Raw genomic sequence first — 22,938 nt, 5'->3', positions numbered from 1 at the left:
GTTTGCGGGGGTATACCGGGATGATGCCTCTAGCTAGAGGCATCATCCCGGTACCGTTGTTTGAAGCCGACGGTCGGCTTTCCGTCGGTCCTGATCGATGCGGCTCGGGAGCCGCTCGATCGTTACCCTGGGGGGCGGGAGGGGACATCCCCCCCCCCCTCCCGCCGCCTTCCGCGGCTTTTACCGGGGCTCCCGTCCCACCGGGAGCCCGGAGCACCCAGCCGGCGCGTCCGCCGGCTGGATGGAGTCCCGATGAATGCCGGAAACGGCATCGATCGGGTCTCCGATGACGTAACCCGGAGGCGGCGTCCATGACGTCACTTCCGGGTTAGTGTGCTGCAAAACGGCGCCAAATTTGAAAAACGGCTGTATGCAAAAACGCAGTTTTCGGCGTTTTGCATACAGGGAAGTGTAGTGGAGGGGTTGAGGGTCTTTTAGACCCTCGATCCCTTCATAAAGTGTACCTGTTACACATATTACTGTCACAAGGGATGTTTACATTGCTTGTGACAGCAATAAAAGTGATCAGATTTTTTTTTTTTTAAAAACTGTAATAAAGTTAAAAAAATAAATAAAATAAATGGGAAAAAAAAAAAAAATTTAGCCGCCCCGATCACCGTTAGCTCGCGCACAAAAAAAAACGTATACGGAAGTCGAGCCGCGAATGAAATCGCTGTTCAAACCACACATGTGAGGTATCGCCGCGATCGCCAGAGCGTGAGCAATAATTTAAAAAAAAGAGCTACACTCTAACTCTAAACTGGTAACCGTTAAATAAATTTAAAGTGTCGCCTATTGAGATCTCTATTGACCGTAGTTTGTCGCCATCCCACAGGGGGGCGCAATTTTAAACCGTAACATGTTGGGTATCTATTTACTCGGCATGACATCATCTTTCACAATATACCAAAAAAAATGGGCTAACTTTACTGTTTAGTATTTTTTAAATGCAGTGAAATGTAATTTTTCCCAAAAAAATGGCGTTTTAAAGACCGCTGCGCAAATACCGCGTGACAAAAAATATTGCAATGACCGCCATTTTATTCTCAAGAGTCTTTGCTAAAAAAATATATATAATGTTTGGGGGTTCTAAGTAGTTTTCTAGGAAAAAATACTGGTTTTAACTTGTAAACACAAAATGTCCGAAATAGGCCTGGTATGGAAGTGGTTAAGGGGGCAAATCCTTCCAGTCCAAGACTGGTTATTACCGCGTTTACCTTTTCCTACTGTATACATAGACTTTAAAAATGAATATTCAAAATCTCAGATAAGCCCAATAGATTATCAAAAGATAAAAGACAGAGAAAGTGATACTTAAATGTTGTCAGTTTATCTTTAACAGTTTATTGTCTCCTTCCAGAGCAACACCCGGCTCCTGGACTGGTTAGATCAGTGCCGTTTGGTGAGAACGGGCAACGCTGCTGTTGACGCCCATTCCCTGCCGTCTACGCTGGGGGAGGAGTCAGCCGAGCTGGTGGAGCAGTTCAGAAGGCAGGGCCTACAACAATATCATAAGATCCTAAAACTGTGCCAAGCCTACAATGTTCCCCTTACAGAAGAGCTGCTAGAGGAAGGTGGGCATTAAAGATGTGGAATTATGATACAGTACACAGTGCATCTGGAAAGTATTCACAGCGCTTCACTTTTTCCACATTTTGATATGTTGCAACCTTATTCCAAAATGAATTAAATGTATTATTGTCTTCAAAATTCTACAAACAATCCCCCATAACGACAACGTGAAAGAAGTTTGTTTAAAATCTTTGCGATTTTATTAAAAAATAAAAAATGAAAATAATCCCATGTACATAAGTTTTACAGCCTTTGCTCAATACTTTGGTGAAGCTCCTTTGGCACCAATTACAGCCTCCAGTCTTTCTGAGTATGATGCTACAAGCTTGGCACACCTATTTTTGGGCAGTTTCTCCCATTCTTCTTTGCAGGACCTCTCAAGCTCCATCAGGTTGGATGGGGAGCGTCCGTGCACAGCCATTTTCAGATCTCTCCAGAGATGTTCAATTGGGTTCAAGTCCGGGCTCTGGCTGGGCCACTCAAGGACATTCACAGATTTGTCCCGTAGGCACTCCTTTGTTATCTTAGCTGTGTGCTTAGGGTCATTGTCCTGTTGGAAGATGAACCTTTGCCCCAGTCTGAGGTCCAGAGCGCTCTAGAGCAGGTTTTCATCAAGGATGTCTCTGTACATTGCTGCATTCATCTTTCCCTCCATCCTGACTAGTCTCCCAGTTCCTGCCACTGAAAAACATCCCCACAGCATGATGCTGCCACCACCATGCTTCACTGTAGGGATGGTATTGGCCAGGTGATGAGCGGTGCCTGGTTTCCTCCAGACATGACGCTTGCCATTCAGGCCAAAGAGTTCAATCTTTGTTTCATCAGAGCAGAGAATTTTGTTTCTCATGGTCTGAGAGTCCTTCAGGTGCCTTTTGGCAAACTCCAGGCGGGCTGTCATGTGCCTTTTACTGAGGAGTGGCTTCCGTCTGCCCACTCTACCATACAGGCCTGATTGGTGGAGTGCTGCAGAGATGGTTGTTCTTCTGGAAGGTTCTCTTCTCTCCACAGAGAAACGCTGGAGCTCTGTCAGAGTGACCATCGAGTTCTTGGTCACCTCTCTGACTAAGACCCCCCTCCCCCAATCGCTTAGTTTGGCTCAGTTTGAGTCCTGGTGGTTTCAAACTTCTTCCATTTACAGATGATGGAGGTCACTGTGCTCATTGGGACCTTCAATGCTGCAGAAATGTTTCTGTACCCTTCCCCCGATCTGTGCCTCCATACAATCCTGTCTCGGAGGTCTACAGACAATTCCTTGGACTTTATGGCTTGGTTTGTGCTCTGACATGCACTGTTATCTGTGGGCCCTTATATAGACAGGTGTGTGCCTTTCCAAATCATGTCCAATCAACTGAATTAACCACAGGTGGACTCCAATCAAGTTGTAGAAACATCTCAAGGATTATCAGTGGAAACAGGATGAACCTGAGCTCAATTTTGAGTGACATGGCAAAGGCTGTGATACTTATGTACATGGGATTTTTTTGTTTTTTATTTTTAATAAATTTCCAAAGATGTCAAACAAACTTCTTTCACGTTGTCATTATGGGGGATTGTTTGTAGAACTTTGAGGAAAATAATGAATTTAATCAATTTTGGAATAAGACTGTAACATAAAATGTGGAAAAAGTGAAGTGCTGTGAATACTTTCCGGATGCACTGTATGTCACATTAATTTCTTCTTGAATCCAGTGCTCTGACCCGTCTCTTCTCCAGTACACAGTCCTCGGCACTTCCTGGTAACATTCCAACCCTTTAACCAAGCACCTTCCCTACCGCAATTCTTCCGTGTGTGTCCTCCATGCCTGATTTCAGTTTCTCCGATGCTTGCTGATTACTCCAGTGCACCGCCCAAAGCATCTTGTGCCTTATAGGGACTCCAGAGTGCCCTGAGACTTCATTGCACCCTAGAGCAGGGGTCTTCAAACTGGGAGCCATTGGCCAAATGCAGCCCTTTGCCTGCCTTGGGGCACTATTCCTCCCACTGACACCAATGATGGGGCGCTATTCTTCCCACTGACACCAATGATGGGGCACTATTCCTTCCACTGATACCAACGATGGGGCACTATTCCTCCCACTGACACCAATGATGGGACACTATTCCTTCCACCAATATTAATGAAATGGGTACTAGTCCTCCCACCAACACCAGCAATGGGGCACTATTCCTCTCACTGACACCAATGATGGGGAACTATTGCTCCCACTGACACCAATGATGGGGAACTATTGCTCCCACTGACACCAATGATGGGGCTCTATTCCTCCTGCTGACAACAATAATGGGGCACTATTCCTCCTACTGACACCAATCATGGGGCACTATTCCTCCCACTGACACCAATGATGGGGCACTATTTCTCTCATTGACGCCCAACAATGGGGCACTATTCCTCCCACTGAAACCAGTGGTGGGACACAGTTCTTCCTACTGAGACCAATGATTCGGCACTGACATTATTGAAATGGGAACTATTCCTGCCACTAAAAACCAACAATGGAGCACTATTCCTCCCATTGACACCAATGATGGGGCACTATTCCTCCCACTGATACCAATGATAGGGTACTATTCCTCCCACTGACACCAATGATGGGGCACTATTCCTCCCAATGACACCAATGATGGGGCGCTATTCCTCCCACTGACACCAATGATGGGGCGCTATTCCTCCCACTGACACCAATGATGGGGCACTATTCCTCTCACTGACACCAATGATGGGGCACTATTGCTCCAACTGTCATCAATGGTAGGGCGATATTCGTTCCACTGACGTCAATAAAATGGGTACTAGTCCTCCCACCGACACCACCAATGGGGTACTAATTCTTCCACTGACACCAATGATGGGGCACTGTTGCTCCCACTGAAACCAATGATGGGGCACTATTCCTCCCACTGGCACTATTTCTCCCACTGACACCAATAGTGGGGCACTATTATTCTCATTGACACCAACGATGGGAAATTGTTTTCCTCCCATTGATGCTGGAACAATTTCTACTCCCATTGGCCACAGTCCATCCTCATTAAAGTCTGAAGCACAGTAAACTGACCCACTAACCCCAGTGTGCCCCATGCCTCCAGTGCACACGAGAGCATACTGTGGCAAATAGTGACCTCAGTGTACCTCATGACTCCAGTGCACCCCAAAGTTGCCTCCTTACCCTTAGGTATGCTCCTAAAATCACATGGACTGTCCTCCTCTGAGTGAATACAGACCTCTCTCCATGATAATGCTGATACAGGTAGATGTCAGTATGGATGTTTTCCCCTGGCAGGTAAAATTTGAGACAACCAAGGCATGTAGTTTAAGAAGGGACAGTTGGTCGGACAGTTGGTCTTCTTCACAGCTCCTGAAGGTAGAGATGAGATGGAGACCCTAATGGTCCTGGTTTACTTCATTTCAAACTGTCACCAGGTCATGGCCTTAGAATCACCCCACCAAGGGTTGGCAAGAACAGAATGGCTACATTATGAAGTCTGCACATTAGGAGGCAGGCAGGCAGGCAGGCAGGAAAATAGTAAGGTCCAGGTAGGATAATAGTAAGGTCAAGGCAGGGGTCTTGGCAGAAGGCAAATATGGGAAATATTAGGTGCAGGCAGGAGTCAAAGGCAGGCAGCAATCAAGAGCATAGTCAGGTCCAGGCTAGGGTGATGACGAGCAAGAAAGTAGTCACGTCCATGCAGAGGAGAAAGGGGAGGAATTCGGTCCAGGCTGAGGTCAAAGGCAGGCAGCAATCAAGGTCCAGGCAGGAGTTGAAGGCAGGCGGCAATCAGGAGAGTAGTAAAAAATCCAGGCTCGGGTCATGGCAAGCAAGAGAGTAGTCAGATCAAGGCTGGAAATAAAGGCAGGCGGTATTCAAGAGAGTAGTCAGGTTGAGGCTGGGGTTGAAGGTAGGTGGCAGTCAAGAGAGAAGTCAGGTGGAGGCTGGGGTTGAAGGCAGGTGGCAAATCAAGAGAGTAGTTGGGTCAAGGCTGGGGTTGAAGGCAGGCGCAATCAATTGTGGTCAGGTCAAGGCTGGGGTTGAAGGCAGGCAGCAAATCAAGAGAGTAGTTGGGTCAAGGCTGGGGTTGAAGGCAGGCGGCAATCAATTGTGGTCAGGTCAAGGCTGGGGTTGAAGGCAGGTGGCAAATCAAGAGAGTAGTTGGGTCGAGGCTGGGGTTGAAGGCAGGCGGCAATCAAGAGAGTAGCCAGGTCCAGGCTGGGGTCAAAGGCAGATGGCAAGCATGAGAGTAGTCAGGTCAAGCTTTCGTCATGTCAGGCAGCAGGCAAGAGATTAGTTAGGTCGAAGGCAGACGGCAATCAAGAGAGTAGTCAGTTCCAGATCACGTGGTAAACTGTCAATGCAACCACATTATGTACCATACTGAACTGAATCCATTCTCTTCATGCAGCTTTATTATATCCAGGAGACAAGCTGATCTGTGAATCAGGAGATCAGCTTCCCCTCCGACAGCCAGGCGTTGGGCTTTCCTCCAAAGACACATTCACGAGGAAGAGCTCCACAACAAAAAAGTCCAAAGGAAGACACAATGTGAATGAGGATCCTGACAGTTCTTCCAGACTCTGGTGAGCTGCCATGTGTAATTTGCAGTTGGGGTTAAAAATAAAAAATTGGGTTTATCATATACATGAAAGTAAATGTTAGGGGCCTCTATAGCTTGCTCAGTCCCTATCTCGATCACCTTCGTTCTCTCCCTCCATGCAGAGAAATATACAGGTACATTAGGAGGGAATATGGAGAGGATAGAAGTTATGAGCATTATTAGTAGGGGGTAAGTCCTGTGATATTGTGTGCTTGCTAGAATATAACATGCTGACTTACACTATATTGTCAAAAGTATTGGGACGCCTACCTTTACGACCACATGAACTTTAAAGGCATCCCATTCTTAGTCCGTAGGGTCCAATATTGAGTTAACCTGGATTACCTGTTCCCTGCACTGTCTGTTCATATTTTGATTTAAAGAATAAAGTACTTCAATTGTTTTCATCTACCTGGGTGCGGTTATAACACTTTTTTTGCATTCATCCGGATGGCGGGTCTTACCAGCACCAGGTTGGACTGACACACCTGAGCGGCTTCATCTTTCTCATTACCTCCAATATTGAGTTGGCCCACCCTTTGCAGCTATATCAGCTTCAATTCTTCTGGGACGGCTGTCCACAAGGTTTAGGAGTGTGTCTATGGGAATGTTTGACCATTCTTCCAGAAGAGCATTTGTGAGGTCAGGCACTTATGTGAATGAGAAGGCCTGGCTCACAGTCTCCGCTCTAATTCATCCCAAAGGTGTTCTATCTGGTTAAGGTCTTGACTGTCAAGTTCCTCCACCCCAAACTCGCTCATCTATGTCTTTATGGACCTTGTTTTGTGCACTGATCCAAATCATTTGGTGGAGTGAGGATTCTGGTGTGGGTTTATTTTTCAGGGGTTAGGCTTGGCCCCTTAGTTCCAGTGAAAGGAACTCTTAAAGCATAAGCATACCAAGACATTTTGGATAATTTCATGCTCCCAACTTTGGGGGAACAGTTTGGGGATGGCCTCTTCCTATTCCAACATGACTTCGCACCAGTGCACAAAGCAAGGTCCATAAAGACATGGATGAGCGAGTTTGGGGTGGAGGAACCTGACTGGCCTGCACAGAGTGCTGATCTCAACCCGATAGAACTCCTTTGGGATGAATTAAAGCAGGGACTCTGAGACAGGCCTTTTTGTCAAACTTCAGGGCCTGACCTCACAAATGCGCTTCTGGAAGAATGGTCAAATGTTCCCATAGACACTCCTAAACCTTGTAGACAGCCTTCCTAGAAGAGTTGAAGCTGTTAAAGCTGCAAAGGTTTGGGCCAACTCAATATAGCAGATGTCAGAGGTTGCAGAGGGGTCTTACCGGGCTGTGTAGAGGCGTGCGCCACTGCCGGATGGAACACCACTGCTGCCTTACATTTAAAAATGGCAAGCGGGCAAGCGGCCTTGCCAGCCTACCAGGAAATTTCCCGGTATCCCGGTAGGCCAGTCCGGCCCTGGGCTCAGTACACCATGATGGATTCTCCATAATGCAGAATAATTCAATAACTAGAAAATCCATCTGGGTCAGGGTGACACCTTGCTCCAGTCTTGTGGGAGGGGCAGAGACACCAACTACAGAAGGGGCATATCACCTCCAGAGTATTCGAGAGACAAAAGAAGCCCCAGAATATTTTGAATCTCTGTTCTTCATCTAACCCCCTCTCTGTTGTATTTTATCTTCTACCCCTTGTTTTCACTCCTATTTCTTGCCCTATCTTGTGTTTCCCAGTAATGGTCCATACCCTCCTAACACCTACGTTGCCTGGGTGAAAACCAAAGTGAGAGGAAAGAAGAAAGCCGGGACGGAAACCCTGAAATGCTGGACGACGTTTGAGCAATTTCAGGAGATGAGTGGGTAAGTCGAATAGACCGAAAAAATGGCCGCATTCATCCATAGGGTTAGCAAATTCTCCTATGCAACACTAGGGCCATGGCACTAACTACATGGAGGTTAATTGGCTCTAGTACTTGGGATCGGGACTTTAGATTGTAAGCTCCTTGAGGGTAGGGACTGATGTAAAGGCTGTGGTGGCTGGTGCCCCCCGATCCACACCAGCCCGCACACCATACCCCCCCCGATCGACTGGAGGGCAGTCGGCAGTCAGCAGCAGTGGCGGCTTCCCCATCGGTCTCCTGCGTCTCCTCCCTCCTCCTCCTCGGTCAATGGCATGGCTTCTACTTTCGGCCAATCGGGAAACGGGTCTCAGGACCCGCTTCCTGATTGGCCTGGAGAAGAATCCATGTGACGATAGTGAATATTCATTCGCTATTGTGACACAACTGGGTGGGCTCGGGGCGCATTACTCTGCACCCCGAGCCCACCCTTTTTTGAAGCCTATTAGAGCCTCTGGCTCTAATCACGTGCTTCAAAAAAAGAAAAAACCCATTGGAATCCATGCGTCCGGCGCCCTGCATGTAGATTAGGGGGCCGGATGCTTGGATAGGGGGGGCGGTGCCCCCAACGGATGGGCTTCCCCTGTGTAAAGGTACATTATGTAAATCATTACGTAAATCAAGGGTCTCCAAACAAAGGGCCAGTTTACTGTCCTTTAGACTTGAGGTGGGCTGGACTGTGGCCATTGGGAGTAGAGATTGTCTTGGCTACAGTGGGAGTTTACAATGCATCTTTAGCATTGGAGGGAGGAATAGTGCCTCATCATTGGTGTCAGTGGGAGGAATAGTGCCCCATCATTGGTATCAGTGGGAGGAATAGTGCCCCATCATTGGTGTCAGTGGGAGGAATAGTGTTCCATCGCTGGTGTCAGTGGGAGGAATAGTGCCCCATCATTGGTGTCAGTGGGAGGAATAGTGCCCCATCATTGGTGTCAGTAGGAGGAATAGTGCCCCATCGTTGGTATCAGTGAGAGGAATAGTGTCCCATCATTGGGGTCAGTGGGAGGAATAGTGTCCCATCATTGGTGTCAGTGGGAGGAATAGTGCCTCATCATTGGCATCAGTGGGAGGAATAGTGCCCCATCATTGGTATCAGTGGGAGGAATAGTGCCCCATCATTGGTGTCAGTGGGAGGAATAGTGTCCCATCGCTGGTGTCAGTGGGAGGAATAGTGCCCCATCATTGGTGTCAGTGGGAGGAATAGTGCCCCATCATTGGTGTCAGTAGGAGGAATAGTGCCCCATCGTTGGTATCAGTGAGAGGAATAGTGTCCCATCATTGGGGTCAGTGGGAGGAATAGTGTCCCATCATTGGTGTCAGTGGGAGGAATAGTGCCTCATCATTGGCATCAGTGGGAGGAATAGTGCCCAATCGCTGGTGTCAGTGGGAGGAATAGTGCCCCATCAATGGTGTCAGTGGGAGGAATAGTGCCTCATCATTGGTATCAGTAGGAGGAATAATGCCCCATTGCTGGTATCAGTAGGAGGAATAATGCCCCATTGCTGGTGTCAGTAGGAGGAATAATGCCCCATTGCTGGTGTCAGTAGGAGGAATAATGCCCCATTGCTGGTGTCAGTGGGAGGAATAGGTCCTCATCGTTGGTGTCAGTGGGAGGAATAATGCCCAAAAGTAGGAACACTGTGTAAAATCTACATAAAAATAGAACTAAATGATCTGCAAATCTCATAAACCCGTATTTTATTCACAATAGTGTAGCTCTACTCCTATGGGAGCTGCTGGTTATGGATTTCCCTGGTTTACCCATATCAACAACTTGACAATATAGCATATTCTAAGTGCTTGGCTCAGTCAGAAAACAGTCCATGGGTTTGGGTTTTTTTTTTTTTGTTTTATTGGAGAACTGGGATGGGAAAAGGGATGAGTGGGATACTCCAACTGAATAAACTGTGCACAATTGCTGGGACTTCTGAATAAAGCTGAGTGCGGCAAGGCCGCTGCTTCACCTTGCCACTAAGTGAAGAAGAATTTAGATGAACTGTACTGTACTGTGAATCGCTCTCCAGGGTCCTACTCGGTACCCCTGTTGTCCCTACTCTTCAGGGTTCTATACGGCACCCCCTTTAATCTGACACTCTGTGTGAGCTGACCCCTTGATCCTCTGACTTCACTGGAGTGGTCCCCCTTCCTGGGCAGACCCTTTGGCAAGTCCCCTGGTACTCACGGACACTGTTTTTCCCGGAAGACTCTGCCAGCAGCTCCACTGGATCCTCTGCAGCTCAGCTCCACACCTGGTTGTCTGGATGGGAGCATATGCTGCTCTAAAACCTGAATATATCTTTCAGCATTGATGGTACCTTTTCAGATGTATAAGCTGCTCATTCGATACACAATAATGCACCCCCTCCCTCCTCCATACCATCAGAGATGAGGCTTTTGAACTGAGTGCTGATAGCAAGCCCGAAGTTCCCTCTTCTCTTTAGTCCGGAGGATGCAGCGCCCATGGTTGTCAAAAAGAATGTCAAACTTCCATTCGTCTGACCACAGAACAGTTTTCCACTTTGCAACAGACCATTTCAAATGAGTTTCGGCCCAGAGAAGAACGCTGTGTTTTTGGATCATGTTCAGATATGGCTTCTTCTTTGCATGATAGAGCTTTACCTTGTATTTTTGGATGAACAGACAGATTTGTGGAAGTATTCCATGCAGTGATGTCCATCACACAATTATGCCTGATTTCAACCACTTGCCACCCGGGCCAATTCTGACACTTCTCTCCTACATGTAAAAATCATAATTTTTTTGCTAGAAAATTAAATTATTTATTGTAATTTATCTCGGTCATTCTTGAGGGAAAAGTCATATCCACTCCAGCACGGGAGCTGGAGTCACCTGTTTGAGATTTCAAAAAGTTACATGTGATAATATACCAGTAGCAGCGCCTCACTATTTACCATACTACACATCTAAGTATCACTACTTAAAGCGAAGTTCCGGCCTCAAAATTGAAAAAATAGATTTTGGGCCATCCGCTTGCTGACTGCAACCTGAAAAAGAAATGGATACTGACGATTTTTTTTTTTTTTGGTCACTTACCTTATTATAGAAGAAAATATACTCACCTTCCTTCCACTTCCTCCCTCTGCGGTCACGGCCCGCGCCATCTCTTCCAGTTTGCAATGACTCCTGGGAGCTGAACATCATCGCTCCCATCGTCTGCACCGACCCCGCTCGTCACTTCCGGTGAAAGCGCGGCATTCCCTGCTAAACTGCTTCTGGGCATGCGCAGAAGCTGTGCCGGGATGACGCGCCTGCACCGGAAATGACGAGCGGGGCCGGTGCAGTGCATTGTGGAACTCCGATGTCACGGAAGAGGACGTGAAGAGGGACGCTGCAGCTTCAGCTGCCCACACCTGAGATGGCAGCGCTGGAGAAGAAATTTTCAAGGTAAGTATTTCTTCTTACAGGTAAGTGCGACCCGGGAAAGTTCAGAGGCTATCCATTGTGGAATGTACTAGCCCTGACTGTCCCGGGGGTATTTTTAGCTAAAATTGACCCCCGAGGCCGGAACTCTGCTTTAAATTGAAGGCAGCTCTACATAATACATTGGTATTACACCAGGAGAGGTGCCATACTCCTTATACTATCCCACATATCTGAATGATGCCTGCAGCTGCACCCGTCATCCAGATATCTCTGCCCAAAGTCCACAACGTCTTATGACGTCGTTGGACAGTAAGCGGTTAATGTAGTGCCGTCTCAGGGTCCTGCAGATCACCGGCATCCAATATTATGTTTCGGCTTTGCAGAGATTTCTTCAGATTCTCTGAAAATTTTTTGATGATATTACGTATGAGAGATGATAATAGATTTAATGTCTGCAACTTTACGTTAAGGAACATTATTCAGAAACGGTCGGACAATTATTAGACACAGCTTTTTACAGAATAATGAACCTCTGCCTATCCACTTCTGAGACACTCTGACTCTCTAAGATGCTCTTTTTATACCCAATCATTTTACTGTTCTGCCAATTAACCTACTCCTTTAAAATATTCTTCCAGCTCTTCCTTTGTAGTAGCACTTACTTTGCCAGCTTTTTGTTGACCTGTTCCAACTTTTTTGAGATGTGTTGCTGCTATCAGTGTCAAAATCACTTTATTTTTATTTTTTTAAATAATTCATTTTCTCAGTTTAACCACTTCCGGACCTCCCGCGGCAGTTTTGCGTCGGTACTTTGACGTTAAATACTGGGGTTATGGCAGCAGATAGCTGCCATAACCCTGGTATTATTTTGAAACTGCGGGCGGTCTTCTTTCACATAAGGGTGGTCCCAGAGGCGGATTCACCGGGGGATCACCCTTATGGGCGATGGGAGAGGTGCCCCCCCCCCACCCTCCTGCCACTTCCCGGTTGTTTTTCCCGCTTACCAGACCCGCCGGTAGCGGGGAAAACGATGCGGTCCGCTCTCCTCTCAGGCAGGAAGTCGAGTGAGGGCAAGATAGCCCCCACTCCACCCAATGGGCTTGGAGGACCGGAGCAACGTCAAACTTAGTTTCCTAGCAATGGATTTAAAGATCCCATTTTTTTTTTTTTTTTGGTCTTCCTTCCAGGTTCAGCCTCTTCAGCTGCTTGATTGGTTGGGCTGTCATGGCGTCCCTCCCGCACATGTGTGCGATAGCCACGTCATCGTTGCACAGAGCGTTGGTGTAAATGTACGCTGTGCATGGTGAACATCAGATTCACCACATACAAATATCCCCCTTACTCTTGGTATAAGTGACTATATTCATCTTCTGTTTCATTTGTAGGAATCTAAAGAGGAAATTCCCCCATCGCTTCTATACATCTGACGACAATGCGTTTTGGCCCGGTCAGCTCATGGAGAAACTCCGCTTCTACCTTCCACAGGCTGCTGAATCAGATCCACGCCATCCGTCTACAAAGGGCCGGGTCACCCACCCAGGATGAGACCCTCCATCTACTGACTGAGCCTTTCCTGTGCCATCAGATGTCAATAAAGCTTAAATGTCATTGGTTTATATTTTGCCTTCCCAGCTCATCAACATGATAATAAAAAGTTTAAATAAAACCTTTCCGTTTTCAATGCTTATTTTAGTCCCAGTGATGTCATCACTAGGTCTCTGTGCTTCTCTATGCAATGCAGGCAAGTCATGACTGATGGGAGGAGCTGGCAGGGTGTTGTACATAGCTTCCTTAACCATGGTGGGCGGAAAGCACTCTTGTTCTGGAATGACGTCATATAACGGCGCTCTAAAACCACTTCTCTTGCGCGCCCGCCGGGGTCACGCAGCGCAGCGATTGTGGTTGCGCCCTGTTCCTAGGACACGGAGCGACCCTGATCTCAGTAAAGAGCTGCGGGACTGCGACATTGTGGCGGACAGATTTGACCCTTTACTGACATTTTTGACACTTTTGGGGGTACCAGTGACATTACTACAGTAATTATTGCTATAAATATGCACTGTTACTGTAAAAATTACACTGGCAGGGAAGGGGTTAACTTTATTGGTGATGCAGGGGTTAAATGTGTCCCTAGGGGCGGGATTCTAACTGTAAAGGGGCGTGGCTTTTGATGTAACCACAGAGACATACGATCCTACATAGCAGGATCGTATGATCTCTGCAGTTACACCAGGGAGAATGACAGACGGCTTTGTTTACATCAGCCGCCTGCCTTTCTCCCTCTCCATCGAGAGATCACGGGTGACTGGCGGACATCAGAGCCGCCGGTCACTCGCGCGGTGATGGCAGTGAACGAGCGGGGGCGGGAGCCCCCTATTTGCTCGCGGACGAGTGACGTACCGATACGTCACTTTGCCCAGGAGGGGCTGGCCTCCGCGGTATATGTACTTGCGGCAGTCGGCAAGTGGTTAAGGAGGTTAATACCTACTTTAAATCCCATCCCTAATTGCATATTGTACATGTTTGTAGCCTAAATACTGAAATTTGCACTTAAAACTGTAATTTTGTAACTTTTGGAAATCACAGTAAAAACTTAGCTGTGCCAGTAAATTTTGGGTGTTGTGTCAGTAAATTAAAACCTGGTAGGTTGCTAACACTGGTGGCCAACTACAAGAAACGTCTGACCTCTGTGATTGCCGGTTTCTCCACCGACTACTAAGTCATGTTTTGCAAAGGGGTCAAATACTTATTTTACTCATTAAAATGCAAATCAATTTAAAACTTTTGAAATGCGTTTTTCTGGATATTTTTGTTGTTTTTCTGTCTCTCACTGGTAAAATAAACCGACCAATAACATTACAGACTGATCATTTCTTTGTCAATAGGCAAATGTACAAAATCAGCAGGGGATCACATACTTTTTCCCCCTCCCTGTACTGCCAAAAGCTTCAATGAATACAAATGCTCCGATTCCTGGAGAAAGCCCCCACCCAGTAAAAGAAAGCGATCAAATTCTTAATAATGACAACACCATTAAACATATTTATTTATACACATACTTATTACAGATCATTGTAGAGTCGTATAAGAAGTGAACCTGGCTGTTTAGTCGAACGTTTTTAAACGCGTTGGTCGGAGCCGACCGAGATCATTTAAGGCTTTTGTTTCCTATACAATAGCAAGTTCTCTGTAAACAACGCCATTTCAAAATAGCTAATATCTCGCATAGCTTGCTACGTTTTTTTTTTTGTCTTCTTTTTCTATTGTTGAGGTTTATACATTGGAAGTCCGGGTGTTGCAATGCACTTATGATGAGTCAATGTAGGTAGAGGGTAAAGTTGTCCTGTAGATAACACAGCGGTTTGAGGTTTGTCATGTTCTGAGCAAGAAGTGCGGTGGGGTGAGGGCCCCCAGAATGTCCGAAGGCTGGCGGGGCCCGGGGAAAAAAAAACCCCAAAAACTTTCATATCACGTGGCGCACGATTGGGGGCCCAGGTAAAAAAAAAAACAAAAAACTTTCATATCACTTGGCGCACCATTGGGGGGACCTGGAAAGAAAAAACAAAAAACTTTCATACCACCTGACGCACCATTGGGGGACCCGGGAAAAAAAACTTTTATATCCCCTCGTGCACCATTGGGGGGGGGGGGGATTGAGAAAAAAAAACAAAAACTTTCATATCACCTGGTGCACCATTGGGGGGGGGATTGGAAAGACAACCCCAAAAACTTTCATATCACCTGGCGCTCCATTGGGGGGCCTGGGAAGAAAACCCCAAAAACTTTCATATCATCTGGCGGGGGGATCGGGAAAAAAACCAAAAACGTTCATATCATCTGGTGCACCATTGGGGGGGCCGGGGGAAAAAAATAAAAACTTTCATATCATCTGGTGCACCATTGGGGGGCCCGGGTAAAAAAAAGAAAAACTTTCATATCACTTGGCGCACCATTGGGGGGCCCGGGTTAAAAAAATACAAAAACTTTCATATCACTTGGCGCACCATTGGGGGGGCCCTGGAAAAAAAACCAAAAAACTTTCATACCACCTGACGCACCATTGGGGGGCCCAGGAAAAAAAACTTTTATATCCCCTCGTGCACCATTGGGGGGGGGGGGGGATTGAGAAAAAAAAACAAAAACTTTCATATCACCTGGTGCACCATTGGGGGGGATTGGAAAGACAACCCCAAAAACTTTCATATCACCTGGCGCACCATTGGGGGGCCTGGGAAGAAAACCCCAAAAACTTTCATATCATCTGGCGGGGGGATCGGGAAAAACCCCAAAAACTTTTATATCATCTGGTGCACCATTGGGGGGCCGGGGAAAAAAAATAAAAACTTTCATATCATCTGGTGCACCATTGGGGGGGGGAGGATCGGGAAAAAACCCCAAAAACTTTTATATCACCTGGCGCACCATTAGGGGGCCCGGGAAAAAAAACTCCCAAAACTTTTATATCACCTGGCGCACCATTGGGGGGCCGGGAAAAAAAACTTTTATATCACCTCTTCAGAATTTTTTTTTTCTGTGCTTTTCAGCGATGTCTATATAACCTTCATTAATGGTATTTATTGATCGTGTTCAGCTCTGCTGCGCTTTCTGCATTGTATCCAGGGAGCAGATTTGTGTAATCAGAGCTCTTGTTAAAAATCACGGGGTCCCGTACAGCCAACCTGACAGCCCCCCCCCCCCCCCCCCCCGCCCCACTGAAAATATCAAACTGATATTTTCACTAAAAATACACTGAAATTATTATTAGCAGACACAGACATAACATACCTTGCAAAATTCCTGATAAATGTAAAAGATAAAACTGTGTTGATTTTATAAATAAAGTTCTGTGTGTGAACACCGTTTACTATGCTTCAGTTATGAATAAACACAGTACTGATCATTCACTGTGTTCATTCAGAAAAGGAAGGGGCCAGTAAATTACATATTTACCAGCTCCTTCCCTGCTCTCCATCCTGAACATTCCTTCCACCCCGTGTCCTGGTAGCAGGGGGGGGGGGGGGCACACATCAGGTCTTGTTTATCCTCCAGTTGCCCATGTTATGGAGTGGGGGTATTACACACGGTGCCGCTGATAAGGGGGTACCACCAGTTCTCCTGTAGGGGGCCCGAGCACACAGGGGGGCCCAGGCTGCAGGGGGAATCAGATGTGGGCAGGACAGGGAGGATGATCGGTGCTGCAGGGTGCATTTACAGGAATGATGCACTGTGTGTCTCCCCTGCAGCAGCTGAAAGCAGGCTGGAGAAAGAAGAGGAGAAACTAGCTTTCAGCTGCTGCAGGGGGAGACACACAGAGTATTATTCCTGTAATTGCACCCCCTGCAGCACCGATCATCCTCCCTGCCTGACCACATCCCATTCCCCCTGCAGCCTGGGCCCCCCTGTGTGCTCAGGCCCCATACAGGAGGACTGGTGGTACCCCCTTATCAGTAACCCTGTGTGTAATATCCCCCCATAACATGGGAAACTGGAGGATAGACAAGCTTGATTGAAAAAGAAGGTCTCATAAAAGGCAACAAAGTATATGAAAAAGCCGTTTAAAGGAGAAGTCCACTATTGTTAAAATTCACATAAATAACAGTTATACAAGCTTTGCTATAATTTAAGAATCTATGTATAAAAGATTTGCTGTTAATTGTGCCAATCATTCACACAAGCAGAACAAATGTTCACCATAATATGCTTCATAAGTTTATTTTTTAGGACAGTGAGCGCCTTGCAGTGGCGATGATGCAGTCTTTTTTCTGACTGAGGTATTTCAGGAGAAAATACCGCACTATTGCCACTAGATGGCGGTGACAAGTCTAGGAAATGGAGATAAAGTGGTTGTAAACCCTTACATACAGTCATTGAAATGGAGATAAAGTGGTTGTAAACCCTTACATATAGCCAGCGAAATGACTGGCCTCAGGTTATACACAGAGATTATATAAATCCTCCTTCATAAGTTGTACCCTTTTATCTGCTGCCCTCGTCTCTAAATCTGTTCAAAATCCAGAATTTATAAAGGTTGTATGAGCTGTAATTAAAAAAGGGGCAGAGAGCTGAAATTAAACTCTACAGAGGTCGGTGAGGGGAGCACTGAGAGCTGATTGGAGGGAAGGGGCACATACCTCTTCACACAGGGACATTGCTGAGGATGTCAGTCATAGGCTGTGTGCTAGAGCTCCCTCCCCGTCACCTTTTTTTTCTTGGTGTCAGGAAAAACTTGTCAGATGTGAATGATAGCAGAGGAAGGAGGCAGCAGACAGAAATGACACTCAGTGCCCTGGATTGAGACAAGTACACACTATAGAGCAGGGGGTCTTCAAACTATGGCCCTGCAGTTGTTCAGGAACTACAATTCCCATCATGCCTAGTCCTGTCTGTGAATGTCAGAGTTTTACAATGCCTCATGGGATATGTAGTTCCGCAACAGCTGGAGGGCCGTAGTTTGAGGATCCCTGCGTATAGAGGAATATGCTTTGTTCATATTTCATGTCTGAGGTTTACAACCACTTTAAAGGGTGCTCACCATAATATGGTGAGCGCCATGTAGTGACGATGATGCAGTATTTTTCCTGACTGAGGTATTTCAGGAGAAAATACCGAACTATTGCCACTAGATGGCGCTGACAAGCCTAGGAAATGGAGTTAACCACTTGCCGACCGCCCCACGCAGATTTACTGCGGCAGGGCAGCTCGGCTGTGCTAATCACATAGATCTACGTGAGTATGCGCACGCGGTCTCGGTGGCGTGTGCGCGCCGCTGGAGCTGCGCTCCTGCTGGGATTTAATCCATAATATGGTGAGCGCCATGTAGTGACGATGATGCAGTATTTTTCCTGACTGAGGTATTTCAAGATAAAATACTGCACTATTGCCACTAGATGGCGCTGACACGCCTAGGAAATGGAGTTAACCACTTGCCTACCACCCCCACGCAGATTTACTGTGGCAGGGCAGCTCGGCTGCGCTAATCACATAGATCTACGTGATTATGTGCACGCGATCTCGCTGGCGTGTGCGCGTCGCTGGAGCTGCGCTCCTGCTGGGATTTAATCCATAATATGGTGAGCGCCATGTAGTGACGATGATGCAGTATTTTTCCTGACTGAGGTATTTCAAGATAAAATACTGCACTATTGCCACTAGATGGCGCTGACACGCCTAGGAAATGGAGTTAACCACTTGCCTACCACCCCCACGCAGATTTACTGTGGCAGGGCAGCTCGGCTGCGCTAATCACATAGATCTACGTGATTATGTGCACGCGATCTCACTGGCGTGTGCGCGTCGCTGGAGCTGCGCTCCTGCTGGGATTTAATCCATAATATGGTGAGCGCCATGTAGTGACGATGATGCAGTATTTTTCCTGACTGAGGTATTTCATGATAAAATACTGCACTATTGCCACTAGATGGCGATGACAAGCCTAGGAAATGGAGTTAACCACTTGCCGACCGCCCCATGCAGATTTACTGCCGCAGGGCGACTCGGCTGCGTATAATCATGTAGATCTACGTGATTACGTGCACGTGGTCTCCTTAGTGTTAAAAAAAAAATGGGGGTGCTCTGCTTCTTGTGTACCGATCTCCTCCAGAAATGTCTACAGCAATTTTGCTCTTATTACAACACTGGTTGGGATCAGGAAAAACCTCCTGGTCAGCACTGGATGCAGGATGTGAACGGAACCCAAAAAGTTCAGTAATTAAAAAAAAAAAAGGACTTTTGCCATGATTTTTGCTAAAATCCTTTGAATTTATGTAAATTATCCGGGGAGGATTTTATTTTCTCAGCAACTGGAGTTACACCCGACTCTCTGTGAAAACACGGGAAAACCTGGAAGACTGTGCACTTCCCATCCATGCTATTTTAATACATCCAGGCAGATCAAGCAAGGTTGCAAATAAAATCATTTAGCCTTTTCTTGCTCCTGCTGTACCCTGCAAAAACAATTAGAATTGGGATCTCCAGTGGTTTTGTACTTTACATTTCCTGGCTGATAAGGATGTTGGTAAACGCTGGGTTCCCAAACCAACGTCCTGCAGGGATTAGCAAGGATGTTCTACAACAGGGGTTCTCAATCTTTTTGAGACCAGGGCCCGGGAAATCCTTTCAAAACCTTCCATGCCCCAATAGAAAAAAAAAATGAAGTTTATACTCACACAGCAAAAGTATGTGAATGCAAATAGTGTATTGAAACTCAGGAAGAATCTGGATGGGGTTGGGTTTCACTGTAAGGCAGGGGTTCCAAACTGGTGGCCCTCCAGCTGTTGCAGAGCTAAAATTCCCATGAGACATTGCAAGGCTGACAGTTACAAGCATGACTCCCATAGGCAGAGGCATGATGGGGCTTGTAGTTCCGCAACAGCTGGAGGGCCGCCGGTTTGAGACCCCTGCTGTAGAGTGATGAGGGTTGAGGAGTGGGTTAGTGGACTCTGCACTGGACATGGTTGCTCTGTAGGATAAGGTTTATGGAGAGGGCTCGGGGGGTAATGTTATTGCGGGAGGTTGGGAGACACAGTGGAACACTGTTGGAGCAAGGTGGCACTATGGAGGGCTGGTGGAAGCTATGGAGGTTGAGAGCTCTTTGGGGGTCACTATGGGAGGATGGGGGAACTATGGATGGCTGGAGGCTCTGAAGTAGGCTGGTGGAAACTATGGATACTGAGGGCTCTCTGGGGGCCACTGTGTTAGGTTGGGCACACTATGGAGTGCTGGTAGCTTTGAAGCAGGGTTGTGGAAACTAAGGAGGCTGGGGACCACAGTGGGAGGTTGGGGACACTATGGAGGGCTGGAGGCTTTGAAGCAGGCTGCTGGAAACTATGAAGGCTGAGGTCTCTGTGGGGGGCACTGTGGGAGATTGGTTTCAATATGGAGGGCTGGAGGGTCTGAAGCAGGTTGGTGGAAACTATGGAGGCTGAGGGCTCTCTGGGGGCCACTGTGGGAGGTTGGGCACACTATGGAGGGCCGGTGGCTTTGAAGCAGGGTTGTGGAAACTAAGGAGGCTGGGGACCACAGTGGGAGGTTGGGGACACTATGGAGGGCTTGAGGCTTTGAAGCAGGCTGCTGGAAACTATGAAGGTTGAGGTCTTTGTGGGGGGCACTGTGGGAGATTGGTTTCAATATGGAGGGCTGGAGGGTCTGAAGCAGGTTGGTGGAAACTATGGAGGCTGAGGGCTCTCTGGGGGCCACTGTGTTAGGTTGGGCACACTATGGAGTGCTGGTAGCTTTGAAGCAGGGTTGTGGAAACTAAGGAGGCTGGGGACCACAGTGGGAGGTTGGGGACACTATGGAGGGCTTGAGGCTTTGAAGCAGGCTGCTGGAAACTATGAAGGCTGAGGTCTCTGTGGGGGGCACTGTGGGAGATTGGTTTCAATATGGAGGGCTGGAGGGTCTGAAGCAGGTTGGTGGAAACTATGGAGGCTGAGGGCTCTCTGGGGGCCACTGTGGGAGGTTGGGCACACTATGGAGGGCCGGTGGCTTTGAAGCAGGGTTGTGGAAACTAAGGAGGCTGGGGACCACAGTGGGAGGTTGGGGACACTATGGAGGGCTGGAGGCTTTGAAGTAGGCTGCTGGAAACTATGAAGGCTGAGGTCTCTGTGGGGTGCACTATGGAGGGTCTGGATGCTTTGGAAGCTGTGGGCTCTGTGGGGGCCACTGTGGGAGGTTGGAGGCTCTGAAGCAGGCTGGTGGGCATTGTGAAGGCTGGGAGCACTGTGTGTCACCATGGGAGGTTGGGGGGGGCACTATGGGAGCTGGGAGGGTTTGGGAAAGGTTAAGGAATCTGTAGCGGGCTAGCAACCTGAGAGAAGGGAAGCCAAGGTGGGGCAGTGGGCCACGACCCAGCAGTTGAGAACCATCGTTCTACAAGCATCCCTAGTATAGCATCTCTTGCGTCCATCTAGATAGAAATACCCACTGCCCCTAGTTTCCTGCAATGAACCAAAACATCAAGAAGAAATGCTGAGGATGTTCTATAACAGGGGTAAAAAATGTAAATAGGGTAGTAGCGCACTGCCACCTAGTGATAGAAATAATATACAGCCACAGCAATCACTCCACATCCACAGTAAATCAATAGGATGGGGGGCCACTTTGGAGGCTGAGGGTTCTTTAGGGGTCACTGTGGGATACGGTAAGAGGCATTGAGAAAGGTTAGAGAATCTGCAGCTGGCTGGAGACCCAAAGGGAAGCTGCAGCTTGAGAACCACTGTCGAGCATCCCTCTAGATGTGTATACCCATTGCCACCAGTCTCCTGCAGGGATTAGCAGGGAGCAAGCACATGAATAGGGGTTGCTGAGGTCACTCAATGCAAACCCCTGTTGTAGCATCCCTCTACACCAGGGATCTTCAAACTACGTCCCTCCAGCTGTTGTGGAACTACACCCATGAGGCATTGTAAAACTCTGACATTCACAGACATGACTAGGCACGATGGGAATTGTAGTTCCTGAACAATTGGAGGGCCATAGTTTGAAGACCCTTGCTCTACACCAGGGATCCTCAAACTATGGCCCTCCAGCTGTTGCCGAACTACACATCCCATGAGGCATTGTAAAACTGACATTGACAGACATGACTAGGCATGATGGGAATTGTAGTTCCTGATCAACTGGAGGGCCATAGTTTGAAGACCCTTGCTTTACCCCAATTGCCACCAATCTTCTGCAGACACATACAAGGGGCAAATACATGAATAGGGATGCCTAAGAATGTTCTTCACCCAACAATGAAGCTGCAAGCTGTCTGCCTCTTCTATGTCTTCCTTTTAATATTTCCTTGTGTTTAACCATTACAGCGCCACCAACTACTGTTTCTTGGGATATTCTGGACTATAGAAATGAGAATTTCTGATTCAGGAACTGCAAGCTGTTTAGCATGGTTCAACCAAAAGCAACATAATTATTGTTTTATTATATATATCAGGAAGGTGCACTTATTCATTAATAAATTTATCATTCATTGTGCACATTGTCACCTCCTTCGCTTTTATCTCACTGATAGTACATGGCTGAGACAAGCACCCGTTTATGTTGAAGCTGATATAAAATCTTATAAAATTACCCGCTAATTAAAAACTGTTAGCACATTGTAAACAGGAATAGATGAATAGATTCAGGGGAGCCATTAGATTGTCTGCCTATGGAAACAAAAAAAAAAACAGAAAAACCTTTCTCCGAAAAAAAAAAAAGTTCAATGTCAAAAGCAAGAGAGCCAGCTGTTCTGAATGATGCATTCCAATCAATGGTTGTATAAAAGTGGAATAAAACAAGATTTCCTTCGAAGAGCTTGGTGGTGAACATAAAGCGATATCACTCTTTGCAACCTGCAGGGGGCGACATATGACTCTTTCTTCCAAAAAATTCAGTATTTTTTTTTTCCAGTTCAATCTTGAGGATTTACATTCAGATAATGTTCATTGGTTTAGCGGCCTTCTGATTAGCAGACGCTATAACACTGATGCTTCTTTTATGGCATTAACCCACCTGCAAAAGGCAATAAAAGAAATT

At 47.1% G+C, this 22,938-nt stretch overlaps 2 protein-coding genes across 2 annotated transcripts in view; one reads left to right on the top strand and one right to left on the bottom strand.

Annotated features, from left to right (window-relative positions):
• EFCAB12 (EF-hand calcium binding domain 12) overlaps positions 1-13,006 on the top strand; it is a 30,981-nt gene extending 17,975 nt beyond the window's left edge. The window contains exons 6-9 of the mRNA XM_082265538.1: positions 1,361-1,574; positions 5,975-6,149; positions 7,877-8,002; positions 12,810-13,006. Coding sequence (XP_082121664.1) covers positions 1,361-1,574; positions 5,975-6,149; positions 7,877-8,002; positions 12,810-12,969 — 675 coding nt within the window. The 3' untranslated portion in view covers positions 12,970-13,006. The remainder of the gene's footprint in view (positions 1-1,360; positions 1,575-5,974; positions 6,150-7,876; positions 8,003-12,809) is intronic.
• A 9,219-nt stretch (positions 13,007-22,225) lies between these two features.
• Positions 22,226-22,938, bottom strand: part of FGD5 (FYVE, RhoGEF and PH domain containing 5) — a 247,396-nt gene continuing 246,683 nt past the window's right edge. The window contains exon 21 of the mRNA XM_082265544.1: positions 22,226-22,914. Within this exon, the coding sequence (XP_082121670.1) occupies positions 22,878-22,914 (37 nt within the window). The 3' untranslated portion in view covers positions 22,226-22,877. The remainder of the gene's footprint in view (positions 22,915-22,938) is intronic.

This window comes from Pelophylax lessonae, assembly GCF_965119305.1.
Source record: "Pelophylax lessonae genome assembly, chromosome: 8".
Taxonomy (NCBI): Eukaryota; Metazoa; Chordata; class Amphibia; order Anura; family Ranidae; genus Pelophylax; species Pelophylax lessonae.
This window is presented reverse-complemented; position numbering and strand designations above follow the sequence as displayed.